The following is a 17,142-nucleotide window of genomic DNA, read 5'->3' on the forward strand; positions in this document are numbered from 1 at the left end:
AAATGCCAAGCTCCAGCGTCTTTTTCATTCGAGAACTTAATCACCGCTAACAGCAGCTGTGAGCCTCTGAGAGATCTAGCGATGTATACAGAGCTCATATTGTGCACCTATACCGCGGTTGCTCAGTGGCCTTGGCGTTTGGCCGTTAAGCACGAGGTCGCGGGATCAAATCCCGAACGAGGCGGCCGCGTATCTGTGGGGGCGAAATGCGAAAACGCCCGTGCCTCATGCATTGAGTGCCCGGCAAAAAAAAGAAAAACAAAACACGAGTTGCCTAAATTAATCCGGAGTCTTCCCCACTATGGCACGCCTCATGAAGGAGGTTGCAGTTTCTGGCACGTAAAACCCCAGAAATTGTTTTTCAAGCTCATGTTGGTGGCTCTTGTGTCATTCGCGTTTGCGCAGGTCCTGTGGCAATCGAGAGTGTTCGACCCGGCCTTCGACGACCCGGCCACAGATTGCGTGCGACGGCTCAACCGCAAGCTGGCGTCCGATGACCGCGTCGAGATGTGCATGCTCACCCTGAGCGACGGCGTCACTTTGGCCTTCAAGAAGTGAACGTGCGACTTCGCTGCCGATTCGTACAGTACTTGCTCGGCCTTCGGCAACTGTTATCCACTGGTGTTTGTTTAAGCACGAAAGAAAAAAAGCTCTATAAATGTATCTAATAACTTCACGAAGAGTTCTCGCAACAGCTTCTCATCTTTTCCTGCTATACCATTGTGTGCTAATCATTAAACAACGTGTGCTGTTTGCTGCGAATTCTTTTGCTCACTTCTTTCGTGGTCTACAGTTAGAAAAAGAAAAAGAACCACAGCGCTCCTCGTCTCACATTTGCTGCGTTTTCTATAGCTCTAGTTCTTGCTGGCTGGGTACTATATGTATGTTCACTCTGCTTGCGCTAAGAGCGAACTCACACCATTTGGAGAGCCCTCGCCGCTACGAGTCGAACCGACACGCCCCAACACGTCGCAGGAACAGCTTTAGTGCCGCGAGCAACTAGCACGAAGTGTACAGCTATAAGCGAACGCGCACACAAACCTCAGACACACCAGGTGCGGGAACGGGGCATCGAAAGCGACGCTGTCCGCGACGTGCGTAGCATCGCGTGGGAACACCAACTCAGGGGCGCGGCACGATATATGGGCGGGTAATTAGCGCCAGGTTAGCCGAATACAAAAAATGGCTGTGGCTTAGGTAAGGTTAAGCCCAGGATGCGAAGCATACTAGCCTTTATTTTAACGCGACAGCGTTAAGGAGCTCGTGTCGCAGAAAAGCCGGTGTCGTCGGCTCAGGCGTGCGTCGCTTGCTCAGGCGCACATTTCGTTGTCGTGCCGAACGCTGCGTTGCTCGACGCTCACCGCGCCCGATCAAAGCCACCTAGAAAATGTCTAGCAGAGTCAAGCGCAGCTGCTTATATACCGCCGCGACGCCGCGAGCGACGGCGCGAGTTGGAGCCCCGTTTCTCCTCTGTCGTGACGTCACGGTGTCACGTGGTATGTCATGGGGTCAAAGGTCATTGAAGGCAACACCGCCGCGCCTGAGGAGCTGGGTTGTGCTCTCGTAATATGCTTCGCATAAAAAATAGAAAATAACGCGTACATGTAACTATAGCGAGATGATCACTGACGCGGTAACGTAACTGCATAATTGCAGAAGGTGCGCCTGGTCGCCGCATTCGCGGCCTATCACTGGCTAAGACGTACGGCTCTTCCAAAGTCCACAATGATCTCGCGTGAGCGTCGAGTGACGCGATGGTCAGCGCCATGCCACGGAGCGCGTATGCGAAACTATGGCGAGAGTTAAGGAAAACTTGAAAGAAGTTAAGAACTCGAAATTAGAAAAAAAGAAACCATAAGTTGAGATCCCCCGAAACACTCTAAAACCTGCGATGCGAGGACTCTAAATGCGTTAGAAACCCTCGGGATGCAGGCAACGATCAGAATCGCGTTCAAAGATATTTTAATGGTTCTACGTGAAACACAATTAAAGAAAATACGCTCAACAAAAGGTATGTGTCCTTTCGTTCATAAAGGAATAAAATATTTAAATTAAATTATATTGCCACGTAGTAGTGACGGTGAAGAAGGCAGCAAAACTGTGATTATAGAAACTAACGTTTTATTGGGCGAACTTTTGCCCTCAAAAGCAGGCTACACTAAATAAAAACAACGATAGCGGCGAACACACTCGGCGATCCTCGAAAATCTGATCAGCGGGTCAAGCGCGTCGGCTTTTACACAGCAGTCGTCGAATATTCCTGAGTTATCGCTGGGACCCACGCGTCTTCCACAAAGTTCTACATCATTCGCTTCACGCGATGAAATCAGATAACACAAGGTTCGGCGACAACAGAAAGCGGATAGAAGCATCGATAACATTCCAGAAACTTCCGATATATGTTGGCGCGTCCCGCGCTGCGCGACATCATTTGTTTGGCGGCGAAACGTGGTCGCCCGATGAAGATAAGCAAGTGCACGTGTCAGTAATCCGCCCTATTAAAAAAAAAAAAGCATGGACTTGATGCTGCAAACAAAAAAAAATAAAGAAAAACACCCGTAGTAAAGAAACAACAAAACAAGGAAGTTCATCAGCATGCGTAAAAAGGGTTTAAGACGCACCACGTGGACAACTTCAGATCGTACGCGACCGCGCTGTGAATGCGAAATGCCGTCTAGCACGACCTCATAGTCCAGTGCGCCAATACGTCGAATGGCCTTGTAGGGTCCGAAATAGCGTCGCAGTAGTTTCTCACTGAGTCCTCGTTGGCGTAAACCCAAACACGGTCACCGGGTTGGTACTCGGCGAAGCGTCGTCGGAGGTTGCAGTGTCGGCTGTCGGTATGCCGCTGGTTCTTGATCCGCAGGCGGGCAATCTGTCGAGCTTCTTCGGTGCGCTGGAGATAGCTAGCGACGTCAACATTCTCTTCGTCAGTGACGTGCTGCAGCATTGCGTCGATCGTCGTCATCGAGTTCCCGCTGTAAACCAGCTTAAAAGGCGTGATCTCTTGTTTATTATACAACCATGTTGTAAGCAAAGGTTACGTGCGGCAGGACCGCGTCCCGTGTCTTGTGCTCGACGTCGACGTATACATTGCTAGCATGTCGGCGAGGGTCTTGTTCAGGTGCCCCGTGAGACCATTCGCCTACGGTTGGTAGGCAGTTGTCCTCCTGTGGCTTGTATGGCTTTATTGCAAAATGGCTTGGGTGAGCTCTGCTGTAAAGGCCGTTACTCTGTCGGTGATGAGGACTGCTGGGGCACCATGTCGCAGCAGGATGTTCTCGACGAAAAATTTCGCCACTTCGGCTGCGCTGCTTTTCGGTAGAGCTTTAGTTTCAGCGAAGCGAGTGAGATAGTCCGTAGCCACGACGATCCACTTATTACCGGGTGTTTACGCGGGAAATGGTCCCAACAAATCCATCCCGACCTGCTGAAATGGTCGGCAAGGTGGTTTGATCGGCTGTAGTAATCCTGCTGGCCTTGTCGGTGGTGTCTTGCGTCGCTGGCAGTCTCGGCATGTCTTGACGTAACGGGCGACGTCGGCGGTCAGATGCGGCCAGTAATACCTTTCCTCTATCCTCGACAACGTTCGGGAGAATCCGAGGTGGCCAGCGATTGGATCGTCATGTAGGGCGTGTAGTACTTTTGGACGCAGCGCTGACGGAACAATAAGAGGTATATGGCGTGCACTGGTGAGAAGTTCTTTACGAGCAGGTTGTTTTGTAACGTGAACGAAGACAATCCGCGCTTAAATGCCCTAGGAACTACGTCGGTGTTCCCTTCGAAATACTCCACGAGGCCTTTTAGCTCGGGGTCTGCATATTGCTGTTTAGTGAAGTCTTCCGCGCTTAATATTCCTAGGAAGGCGTCGTCGTCTTTGTCGTCTTGCGGCAGGGGATAGATGGGGGCGCGTGATAGGCAGTCGGCGTCAGAGTGTTTTCGTCCGGACTTGTAGATTACCGTGACGTCACAATCTTGCAGTCTGAGGCTCCACCTCGCCAGTAGTCCTCAAGGGTCCTTTAAGTTAGCTGCCCAACACAACGCGTGATGGTCGCTGACGACGTTGAATGCCCTGCCATATAGGTAAGAGCGGAATTTTGCTGTAGCCCAAATGATGACGAGGCATTCCTTTTCAGCCGTAGAATAATTGCCTTCCGCTTTTGACAGCGACCGGCTAGCATAAGATATCACCCGTTCATGGCCGTATTTCGTCTGGACTAGGACGGCACCGAGGACGAGGCTACTGGCGTCAGTGTGGATTTCGGTATCGGCGTTTTCGTCGAAACGTGCATGTACCGACGGCGACTGCGTGCGCCATTTTGGTTCTTGAAATGCGTCGGCCTGCGGCGTTTGCCACTTGAACTAGGCATCATATTTGGTTAGATGCCTTAGGGGCTCAGCGATGCTTGAAAAGTCCTTGACAAAGCGCCATTAGTAGGCACACATCCCAAGGAATCGATGCACTGCCTTCTTGTCGATGGGCTGCGGGTCGGGGCGTACTCTGGATTTGCGGATGACGTGAGCTAGTAAGAGAAGCTCATTTTCCGGCTTCAGAGGGCGCCCTGATGATTTGATAGCCTCTAATAGTGTCGCAAGCCGCCTAAGGTGGTCGTCGAAATTTCCAGCTAAGACAACGACGTCATCCAAGTAAACAAGACACGTCTGCTACTTCAATCCTGCTAAGACCATATCTATGACGTGCTGAAACGTTGCAGGCGCCGAGCACAGTCCGAATGGCATGACCTTGAACACGTAGAGGGCATCTGGTGTGACGAAAGCGGTCTTTTCGCGACCTCTCTCGTCGACTTCTATTTGCAAGTAGCCAGACTTGAGGTCCATCGAGGAGAAGTATTTAGCGTTGCAGAGCCGATCCAATGCGTCGTCTATGTGTGGAAGGGGGTATACATCCTTCTTCGTGATCTTCTTCAGTCGATGATAATCGACGCAGAAACCGTAGGGTTCCGTCCTTTTTCTTCACCAGTACAACAGGAATTGCCCCCGGGCTTTTCGACGGCTGGATGATGTCGTCGCGGAGCATTTCTTGAACTTGTTGCCTAATAGCTTCACGTTATCGTGTCAAAACTCGGTAAGGGCTCTGGCTGAGTGGTGGAGCGAACTCTTCGGTTATTATGCGATGCTTTGCAACTGGTGTTTGTCGAATCCTCGATGACGTCGAAAAGCAGTCTTTGTATCGTCGGCGAAGACTTCTGAGCTGTTGCTGCTTGCTCATGAGGATACTTGGATTTACATCGAAGTCTGGTTCGGGGACTATATGGTCGGCAGGGTAGATGCAGCAGACACTGAGAGGACAAAGGCATTGCTCATTTCCACAATTTCCTCGATGTACACGATTTTCGTGTCCTTGATGATGTGCTTGAACTCTTGGCTAAAGTTCGTTAGCATCACTTCCACTTTCCCTCCGTGGACTCGAGCGATCCCTCTTGCGACGCAAATTTCATGGTCGAATAGGAAATGCTGGTTGGCCTCAATGACGCCGTCTACGTCAGCGGGTGTTTCGGCGCCGACGGAAATAACAATGCTCGAGCGTGGCAGGACGCTCATTTGATCTTCGAACACACTCAAGGTGTGGTGACGACGAGAGCTCTCCGGTGGTATCGCTTGATCTTGCGACAGCGTTATCGATTTCGACTTCAGGTGGATGATTACGCCGTGCTGGTTCAGGAAGTCCATGCGAAGAATGATGTCTCGTGAACACTAGTGGAGGATAACGAAGGTGACAGGGCAAGTCCGGTCATGAAAGGTAATTCTTGCCGTGCAGATTCCAGTCGGTGTAATGAGGTGTCCTCGAGAGGTCCGAATTTGGGGGCCCTCCCATTCAGTCTTAACCTTTTTCAACTGGGTGGCGATGTGTCCACTCATGACGGAGTAATCGGCCCCTGTATCGACTAAGGCAGTGACTGCGTGGCTGTCGAGAAGCACTTCGAGGTCGGTGGTTCTTTGTCTTGCGTTACAGTTAAGTCGTGGCGTCGGAACACGGCTGCGTCGCGTTGACCTGTGGCTGGAACGTCACGTCGTCAGGTCGTCTTTCATCAGCGTGTTCTTTGCTGCCACACGTCGTCGGGACGGTGCTGTGTCGTCGTTGTTATGTCGTCGAGATAGTCTTGTCGGCGTCTTCATCGGCGGCGGAGGATCTTCGTCAGTTCGACGAAGAGCAACCGCACCTCCATCGGTTGCTGCTTTTAGTTTTCCGGATATGGGCTGACGGACCGGCCCCGGGCTGGGCCAGTGCATGGTCGTCGTTGCGGTGGCAGGTAGCGGCCTGGTGACGGCGAACGGGATGGTCGTCGAGAGTTCCACTGAGTGGCGGGTAGGTACTCGGCGATGTACGTGACGCTCCCCGAGCTGTGGACGCGGCGCGTTGACGGCGAACCCTCTCAGTCCCAAGTCGCGGTATGGGCATCGGTGGTACACATGGCCGGCTTCTCCGCAGAGATATGAGAGCGGGCGGTGGTCAGGGGCTCGCTAAATGTCAGTCTACATCGTGTAGGTGCACTGTGCGACGGCTGTGCGTGCTGGCGGTGGCGGCGGCGGATGACGGAGTTGCGGCGTTACAGGGCCCTGGAGCGGTCGCGGAGGGGGGCCTTGACGGCGTGCGACGGCGGCGTAGGTTATCGCTTCTGGTTTGAGCTGCGGTATTGGAAATTGTACCACAGGAACTCCAAGGGATGGCTGAACCTCATCGTTCACGATGTCGGCGATCGAGGCCACTTGAGGCTACGACGAAGGCAAGACCTTGCGCAGTACTTCGCGCACAATGGCCCTAATGGTCTTTTGAAGGTCGTCAGAACCCAGTCTTTGCATGGCGTACTGCGGCGTGAGTACCTAGTGTTAAGAAAAAACTTAAAAGATAAAAAAACATATAAATTGTCTATATTAAGAAGCGGTTTTCCGCGAGACTGTGAAGTGGGGAAACGCATTGCGAAACAAAATTTAAAGAGAAAGTAAAAAGGATGCTTGTAATCATGGGCCAAAAGACAAGTGGAATTACCGGGTAGTAACCAAAATTATACAGAAATAAAAATGTCGCCTGCTTCATCTTGGTAAGGTCGCGCGTCCTCTATGTGTATTTGTTCGCGGGCAGCGCGTAACTGAAGCAGCATTTATCGATGGCGAAGGATCTTTCAAGCAGCGCACGGCATATCTCGGGCTCATTATTTCGTTTTACTTTTTGTAGCCTTGTTTGCCTACCGGAGCAAAATGGTTACGCAGCCGCAACATGTTTCTCCGCATAGCAGCGTGCACGACTACAATCACGCGTGCGTTGAACAAAGTTCTGATTTGCAATAGCGACACTCGGCTCGTCTGGCGTCGCATGGAGTTTCCTTTCACCAGTCTTGAACCGCTGTTTCGTGTAATCGTTTCTTCCCGTTTTTTTTCGGTGTATTTGGTCGGAGCTATTTTCCGAAATAAAGACCCCTTGAGCGCGCGCCTGCGAGAAATGGCGAACAGTGAAACTGCTAAGGGCGGTCGAAGCTGCTAGATGTAGTATAGTTCAGAGGAGGCATGGGCGAAGGAATGCGAAGGACACTGTTTGTAAATGATAATTCCCCCTAATTCCCAAGGGCCATCGATAAGCTGAGCGTTTGGGGCACGTTAAGCACTCATTATTGTAAAAAAAAACCATCGAAGTTTTTGACTGCCAAAAAAGTAGCCATCGCATGAAAACAGCTGAAAAAGTTACGTCGTCTGCAAGAGGACAAGGGAACACATATCGCTTCGAAAATGTTTTTTGAGGACACCAACACTTCGGAGAAATATTAAATTTCAATTTATTCTCATAAGCTAAAAGAGTGATATAAATGTGGTTCTGGGTCCAAACTGACTTAAGTGGTGATCGGGACTTTTACACTATGTGCAAATTACTTGTGTTCTGTGCTTGCAGTGTATATACTTGTGTTCTGTGTTTTTGGCTGTTCAATATACTTGACATTATATATGCGTATGCGTAGTGAACTTATGCACGAAACTTTGCGATTCATGTACTGTTGGACAGTATAGTTTTATTCATATGGTGTTCTACAGAGTGCCATATTTTGTGACATTATTCCCCCTTTTCGCGCACATTTGTTTGCTTTGCAAACTGATAAGGGGTAGCCGGTGCGTCATAATGGCGCCAACCTCTCCTATTATTCAGTTCAATAAAGAAGGACGTTTTTATGCTGGGCAGTGTAAGAAGCCGCTAAATGGGCATCACTGATACATAGCGCGTTTCGACGGTGGCAATACGTTGCATCGCTGCATTGTAAATGATTTAAATATTTCGAGGTTTAACGTATATATATATATATATATATATATATATATATATATATATATATATATATATATATATATATATATATATATATATATATATATATATATATATATATACAGACATAGTAGCATAGGCATACAATCACAGTCGAATAATGCCACCGCATACCGTCACCACACAGCACAGTAGCCCGTATACATATCAAAACCGTCGTATATATACCAAAACTACGATATTACTATGAGGCACGCAGTGGCGTAGCCAGAAATTTGGTTCGGGGGGGTGGGGGAGCTCGGCCTGCTCCTTACAGAATTTTTCGAGGGATCAAATACACGAACAATAACTGCATTGCCATTGCCAAAGATGCCGGAAACGAATTCTCGAACGCTGCGCACTGACAAGTAAAACATGTATTTTTTCATTAAAGAATATATTGGTATGTCCCAAAAATTGTGCCTTTAACTGTTATCAATGCTTGCACCTTTTTTATCTATTTAATACGTAAAGAAAATGTCACACGAACTTTAGCACTACACCAGTTCGAAATCAGCAAAGCAGTGCATGCGGCTGATATGACAAATGTAAAGGCCATAAAATGAACGAGTTGAGGACACATATTTTAATGAAACTTTGTCATTGAAGAACCTTGCTTACATTTTTGTACATATGCAACGGCCAGGGAAAAATCTCAATGACGCTGTCCTTCGTTTCACTGTATTGCGCAGGAGCAGCTGTCACCAGTCGTGTATTGTAATTGCACCGAAATTATAGTCGCAACAGAGATCGAATATAAAAAGCAGGAGTTCTGCAAAATATACATAAGAAATGCCAAGGTGCGATGGAATACTCAAATGCGAAGATAAAGCTTGATAAAGGGCAAAAAAGTGTCACTGAGAACAAAGTTCATTGCATGTATCCACAATACCTCGGAACAAGATATTTAAATATACGTATAAGTCTCTAATTAATCTACGTATCTAAGCAAAAGTTATTGTATGTAGGGTATCTCAGCTAACTTTAGCCAGAATTTAAAAATATCCCGATGCACTCTAAGGCGATGCGACCAAATGCATGTTGCTTACTTTTGTATGTAGTGTGTGACGCTATTTTTCTTTCTGTATTTGTGCTTAATTAAATTTTTAGTTAAGATTAGTTAACCATCTTGTGAAGTAACGAAGCTAGGAAAAATATTCCCATGAGAAAGCAGCAGAGTGGTTTGCAATACATCCGAATAAACAGTTTCTGTCTTTCTATCCATTTAGTATTAGTGTATTTTAGCGTACTGATGATGCCCGCGAAATACAAAACAGCATGTGACGTTCCCACTTGCACGTCGTGATTGCACTGCTCCCAAGCCCTCCACGCACAAACAGCCATAGGTGCGCCGCCGCTTAAAAGGCGACATGGCAGCAACGTAGCCGTTGGCTGTCCCATTCACGCCAGCGATGTGCTCCCCTCGCGACGGTTCATTATAGCGATAAGCAAATGAAGCGGTAATCGCTTGTGCTTACGGAAGCAACAAGTCAGTCACTTCGCGAAGTTGTAAGGAAACTGAACAACCCTGAATAAAAAAGCTCAGTTTTCAGAAGGCTGAAGGTGGTAGAATAAGAGTATCTTAAATGACCAGATGCCATCTTTCACTGAATTTACGTTTATTTTCACGCGATTTCCCAGCAAGTGCCAGAAGAGGTCACCTTCAACAACGATAAAACACTAGGGTCATCTGAGAACGCTTGCTGCCGCTTCCTTGAGCACCATCGGTAAAATGGTGCGGTAGACTTCAATTGTCTTCTCCTGCAAGGCTTCTGGAGTCGTCATTATCATCGTGTATACGTGATCCTTATATAGCCCTACAAGAAAAAGTCGAGAGGGTTGAGGCCGGGTGACCTTGCTGGCCACATGATAGGCCCGTGTTTCCCTATCCATTGCCCTGGGACAGGGCCCCAGCCCACACCTGCAGTGGGCCTTGCCCCACTGCAGGTGTGCGCTGGGGCCCACTGCGTCATACCCCATTGCGTCAAGCCGGACTAGAGGCATGTTGCAGCAGAAGTCTTCAACCTTTGAGGAACTCACATACCTACTGCCAGTCACAGTGTCGTTAAAAAATACTGGGCCAATGTCTGTGCGGTCATATATTCCGCACCAAACGTTAAAAGACCACTGATATTGGTGGCCGAATATTTTTAGCGAGTGGGCATTTTGCTCACTCCAATAGAGTGCGTTGTGGACATTTATTTGGCAATTTCGGGAAATGCTTGCATCGTCAGTCCAGAGTACCTTGGTGAGAAAGTCAGAATCCTACTCCTCCTGAATCAAAATGGTCAACATGGTCATGGTCATGCATGGTCAACTGAAGCGGCTATCGGAATGAGCCCATAACAGCTTACGCCGTACGAGAAGAGAAAATAAATCGATGAGCGCAGATCGAGTCCCGCGCCTCTGCAGTGAAGCTCTCGTGTACGTTCTTCTCTACTTTTCAATTAGAGGCACGGGTTTTCTGTAAGCGGTCGTAGACCGGGTCACAAAATATACAGCGGCGACAAAGAAGGCTGGCTGTTGTCATTTACGCAACTAATTTATATAGTGCCAGAACCCAGAGGGAATGTGAGCATTACCGGGGAGTGTTCTTACTCATAAATCGCTGTCGCTGATTGAGTTGTCGTTGCGCTATTCTTTAATTCCGGCGGAGACGGTTGTATACTTCACAGTTGCCTTGCGAAGTAGCTTACTCCTCGTGCGACGGGGGCACTCCATAACATTATTTACAGCCCTAAGGGTTCGCAAGGGTTCAAATCAATCTATAATTCACACCATTACTCGTTTAACGGTGTAAATGTGTGAGGTATAGACATAAAGCACTCTTAAGGGTGTAAATTGGTTTAGGCTGCAATATGGTAGCGTGTACCATCTGTGAGCTACAACCGAACGCACATAAAGCCTTTTCAAGTTGCTCAAGGCAATGCCTGCAACGAGCGCACATCATTTGCTGCACTTAGAAAAAAGAAACTGAAGGAAAAAGAAGTGCTCACCGCTTTCTTTGCCTGCGAGCAAGAAAACTAAAAGGAAGGTCAAGCAACTGTCGACCAGGTGGAAAATTTCAACTATGACAGTAATGTATAATTGACACATTATGATGACCAAAGTTGAGCATTGTTCTTTTATCCATTTGAATAAGGTCAACAGGGAGGAATACGTGTTATGAAAGACAATTTGTGCGAAACTAATGGTTTCCTTTGCCTTCACTCAGGCATGTCATTTCATTATACAAGAGCTCGCCGGGTCTTCACACTATCAGGTCATTCGTTTCGCTATATTTCATTTACACGAACAGTTTTAAGGAAAAACTGCGCGATCATACGTACAATAAAAAAGAATATTAAGCGAATTGTTCTTGGCAGAACTATATACTTGGAGTCATTTATCGACTTCTTCTTACTGTGCAGAGCATGGCGTACATCAAAAACAGCAGTATTGATATTCCGGACACAGCTGCCTCCACATAGCTCAGGGCTAAGCGAGGTAAGATAGAGAGAACAGAAAGCAGAAGTGCCAGTGAACATCATGGGAAGGGCGCGAGGAGATCATTAAGGACATGTCGCACAAGGACACGCAGGAATGCTTCGGGTCAGATGCGAAGCAAGCGGAGTTGTATCCGAGGGCGACAAAAGACACTGCCGGGAATGCCACCATTGTGTTATCCCGCTTAGAATGGCTTCATCTAGTCGTGCTTCGAGCATTCCCATAGCTCCACAGCGCTTTCATTTTCCTGTTTGCTTCTCGTCGACGCTGGTTGTCGGAATTCTGCCAGCGCCACTTGGGGAGAGGCGCTTGATTGCATCCTCGGCAAGCCTCGGTAGAAATGTGTGTGCTTCTACCTCACACGTTCACTTCCTTTTTCTTTCGTTCGTTCTTTCTTTTTCTCGCGCCCACAATGTTTCCAAATTCTTTCTTTCTCAAGTTTTTAGCGTCCCCAATATTTTCAGATTCTTTGCTTCCTGATTTCTGACATTTATTGCGTCCCCAATATTTTCAGATTCTTTCTTACCTCCTTTCTAACATTACGTATGTCCCCAATATTATCAGATTCTTTCTTCATTTCTGACATTTCTTACGTCTCTAATATTTCCAGACTTTCTTTCTGACGTTTCTTGCCTCCCAAATATTTTCCGATAATATGTTTCTTTATTCCTTTGTTTCTTGCATTTCTTGCGTCCCTAATGTTTTGAGATTCTTTCTTCCTTCATTTCTGACATTTTTGTGTCCCTAACATTTTACAGCGAAGGTGTATATGGCTAGCCGAGTCGTCCGTCCGTCTGTTGCCTGTACGCCAAAAACTCCTCCGGCGCAACCCCATGCGCATTCGTGAAAAATAAAAAGAGGCGCGCAATTGGCTGCGCCAGTAGTGAAGTCGTTGATCTCCGCCGCAGCCGAGCGCGTGCACAGCAGTTTCTCTCCGGCGCTGACGTGAATAGGCCACGCGTCGTATGTGCTCCTGAGGAGCAGGCAGCTTTCGATCAGCTACACAGCGAGCAGAACCGGCAACGAGCTCGTCTACGCCGTGCCGATACCTCAGCCAGGGCACAAGGACAGACTCGTGCAGCCGAGCGCAAGCAGCATCTGCGTACTGAGGATCTGGCCACCTACCAAACCGTCGCTTAAGGAACCGTTGGGATTAACCCAGTGATAAACACCGGGGCTGCACGTTTTAGCTTCGCTGTACGGAGTGTTCGGCCGGTGATTTCCAGATAATTTCTTACTGGATTTTTGCGTCTCCAATACTTTCAGATTCCTTCTTTTTTACCTTTTGACATTTGCGTTCCCATTATTTTCAGAAACTTTCTTTCTTCCTTTGTAACATCTTTTGCGTCCCCAATACTTTCAGATTCTTTCTTTCTTCCTTTCTGAGATTTCTTGCATCCCTGATATATTCATATTCTTTCTCTCTCCCTTTCTTCATTTCTTTCTGTCATTTTTCACGTCCCCAATACTTTCAGATATTTTATTTCTTCCTTTCTGACCATTTCTTGCATCCCCGATATATTCAGATTCCTTCTTTCTCATTTTCTTCCTTTCTTTGTGACATTTTTCACATCTCCAATATTTTCAGATTCCTTATTTATTCCATTCTGACATTTCTTGCGTCCGCGATGCATTCAGATTCTTTCTTTCTTCCTTTCTGACATTTCTTGCGTCCCAAATATCTGCAGATTTTTTTCTTTTTTCCTTTCTGACATTTCTTGCGTCCCCATTATTTAGAGATTATTTCCTTCTTTCTGACGTTTTTTTCGTCTGCGATATTTTCAGATTCTTTTTTTCTTTGCGTTTGAGATGTCTTCGTGCCCAATTTTTTAATTCTTTCTTTCCTTCAGACATATTTTGCGTCCCCAATATTTTACGATTCTTTTGCCCTTGCATTTTCTTACTTTTGCATCTGCTATTCTTTTTAGCTTCGATTTGTATTGCGTTCTAAAGAACGGTGGGAATGTGAGTAAGGATGCTGCGATGGACGCCGCAAATGTAAAATCTCTCATCGAATGACCGCGTACGCACACACACACATAGATAGATAGATAGATAGATAGATAGATAGATAGATAGATAGATAGATAGATAGATAGATAGATAGATAGATAGATAGATAGATAGATAGATAGATAGATAGATAGATAGATAGATAGATAGATAGATAGATACTACATAGGTCAGGATGCTTGCTTTTATATGGGTACTGCAACTGCAGAGAAAGCAGAAAACGAATAAGTGAAAGAGCAAAGAAGTCGGCAGATACACTTAAGGCTTCTTATGTCTGAGAATGCGAAAGCATTAGAATAATTTCGGTGAAATGTTTCTTAGCTGTAAATATTTAGCACAGACGTGCAGCATTCTATAATTTTCTCTTGCAGTATCTGCATGAAACGGGCCTGCATGCTTACATTTAATTTCGTACTGAAGGTACGTCGCGTGGCAACTATGTAGCTAAAAAAAGAGACGTACAGGAATATTTTAACAAATGCCGATTTGATTATTAATCTTGTGAAACAAAAATTTTAACACCGCAATAAAATTATCACTCTTCTCACTTTTCGACTTCAGTGGCCAAATTCGCTAAGTCTTCGTTCGTAAGTGATTTTTGCCGCTGGCCGGCAGCCTTCGCTAAAAGTATTATGTCGGGCCGCACGAGAATATTCTGGAATCGGCTCTTACGAACAATTGCAACGTAAGAGCTTTCTTGTGAATACGGGCCCTGGTGGCTATATCGAATATTACTGCCGCATATTAATTGGTCGTTTTAGGCCGTGATATATGGCGGGTAAGAATACAGCTTTGAACCCCATCGCAGCTTAGTGACGAAAGAAAGACCCAGTGGTAGTCAACGAAGTACGCAATGGGAGCTGAACTCAGCGAGCTTTTTGCTTGCAAGTGATGTTGTCCGGTCTGCTTTCTTCTCTTAATACTATGTCCGGCATCGGCATTGGCTGGAAGTCTTTCGCTTCTGAGCAATCGTAGCATAAGTGGCGTTCGTGATATACGGGCCCAGAAGGTGCGGCTCGCAGTCTGAAAATTATGAAACAATTTGGACAGGGCCTACCGACCTTCGTTCTTCCTTGCTAGGCCAGGGTATTTAATTAAGGTAGTCACGAGAACGTCTACGAGAACCGCGAGAAACGAATCACCGCACTCATTGGGTAATCACTGACGGTATGACGCTGCAGAGTCGATCGCCTTCGCCTTCACAAAACAAGCGCACTCGCGGGCATCTTTTACTTTCTGAGGATTCTAAGCAAACCCACATATACGGTTCGGGGATCACATTGCAATGTATGTGCATCTCGGTGTCTTACAGAATTTGCATGCGAAGACACATTCGGAGTCAATGAGATATATCTTTCAAAATCGGTGCCGGTTATTAATCGTCGGCCAAGAGAGAACCAAGGTCTTCGGAAGCGGCTTTTTCATGACATGCAATTTGGGCGTGGTCATTTTCGCGAATAGCGGCGTACTTGTAATGCTATCATGGTTTTGGCACGTAATACCCCCAAACTTAATTTCATTAAACCCTATTGCCTAGTGTTATGGTTGCTGTGTTTCGTTGCACCGTGGGTAGTGCGTAGTTTCGTTGCACTATGCGTAGTGCACCGTGCGTAGTAGCAGCGTGCGTTTCTTAACTTTTTAAAGCGGGACACCTGACTCGTCGCAATTGCTTGTTTCCACCAACGCAATGTCAAAATCTCGCATGAAGTGCACATAGCAGACCCAGGCACTAAGAGCAGCTTCAGCGGCAAAATTAAGCGATTCATTGTGATGACAGTGGTAATGCTTGTAATTGTTGTGTCGCCTACTTCTCCACAAACAATAGGTTGTTCGCCGAGTAAGGGATGCTAACATGAGGTGATATGAAGGAAGGAAGAAACCTCCGGCAGTAAAACACATTTCACAAACATGCCTAAAAATTCAATAAAGAAAACAAAACAGCACACAAATCAGACTATAACCCGCACAGAATGCTGTGACATAACGATAGCCCGCAAAGGACATACAAAATGGTAATACATACATACAATACCAATTTCAGTAAAGCAGATTATTAATGTTACTGAGCTGAACGCTGTAATCCTTCCTTATCCTAAGCACCAAGCAACTTTTCTGTGCTGATTATCAAACGTCATCAACGTTGCCTTTTTTTGCCTTCCAAGCGCATCTTTGCTGTTCAGACGTTGACAATCTAATAGAGCTTTTTTCAATATTTTCCCATCAATGGTCCCACGTGGAACAAGATATAGCTGAATGACATACACGATAAAAAAAAGTTGTATACGCCAATTCTAACCTGGTACGATGTAATGAGAGTCGATGTCACGGCCAGCCGCAGCAGATATCAAACTGTAAATACCGAAGAATGCTAATGGACTTCGCGTCATCTCGATAAACTGGTATTACAGACTGGTGTTACAGACAGCAGCAGAAGGAGGTGCTTTTCCAGGCAGTTTGTCGGCTTCAGTGCTTCCTGCTATACAACGTGACCACGAATCCACTGCAGCAAGCATTTATCCCATCCACTGATGAAAGCATAAATTTATGAAGTACGACGCAAGCGAACCAAGAAGATGCTTGTTTAGCAAGATATTCTGGAACTCCGGTTGCTAAGTGATAACAAAGTTTTCCTGAGCCCTTTAATTAGGCGGTTTTTCTATCAGCTGCTGACATCCGACACTTCCTTCTCCGGAAGTCTTACTAATAGTCCCTGGCTCTTCTCTCATTAATCAACTTAGAGGTGTTTCCCCCAACCGGCGAACAGACGAAAACAGATACAAAGACGCGAAGTTCTGAGAGTTTTCTCGAAGAAGCAGCAAGGCGATGGTATCGCTTGCGCTCACGGGTCTGTACCCGACAGCCTTATTAAATTAACCGCACGATCGATGAACCAAGATTGCACCGTCCGTGATACACACCGCTACGCTCGCCGCGAGGGCTGGTGCCAATCCTTCCGCCGTCTCCATAAACAAAGTGACGCCTGGCTCCGCCTTGACGCAGCATTGCAACAATTGCTTTCCTTTTACCCCGGTTACTCGGCGCGAGCAGATTAACAACATGGTAAGGGTTGTAACAGCGCACCCAAGACAAGGACTACAAAAGGAATAAAATGACAACACGGCGCGTTTAATTCCTTCTGTTGTCCTTGTCTTAGGTTCGCTGTTACAACCGTTACCATGAATCCCAACCAACTGGCCCAACTTGCCGTTCTGATGCAGATTAACCACTCCTGCGTGCACTTGAATATCAGCGTCGCGAAACGCGTAAGATTACAGGAGGTGCAGCGTCGTGTAATCGGGACAACGTAGAGTTTAACTCCCACCGAAAGTCAT

General features: G+C 46.8%; 1 protein-coding gene and 1 long non-coding RNA gene across 3 annotated transcripts in view; one reads left to right on the plus strand and one right to left on the minus strand.

Annotated features, from left to right (window-relative positions):
* The window catches only part of LOC135901349 (O-methyltransferase MdmC-like), a 43,052-nt gene extending 42,335 nt beyond the window's left edge, over positions 1-717 (plus strand). The window contains exon 6 of the mRNA XM_070535809.1: positions 406-717. Coding sequence (XP_070391910.1) covers positions 406-558 — 153 coding nt within the window. The 3' untranslated portion in view covers positions 559-717. The remainder of the gene's footprint in view (positions 1-405) is intronic.
* The window catches only part of LOC135901311 (uncharacterized), a 454,233-nt gene that overhangs the window by 75,731 nt on the left and 361,360 nt on the right, over positions 1-17,142 (minus strand). The gene's annotated exons all lie outside the window — the stretch shown is intronic.

The sequence above is a fragment of the Dermacentor albipictus genome, chromosome 3 (genome assembly GCF_038994185.2).
Source record: "Dermacentor albipictus isolate Rhodes 1998 colony chromosome 3, USDA_Dalb.pri_finalv2, whole genome shotgun sequence".
NCBI classification, from domain to species: domain Eukaryota; kingdom Metazoa; phylum Arthropoda; class Arachnida; order Ixodida; family Ixodidae; genus Dermacentor; species Dermacentor albipictus.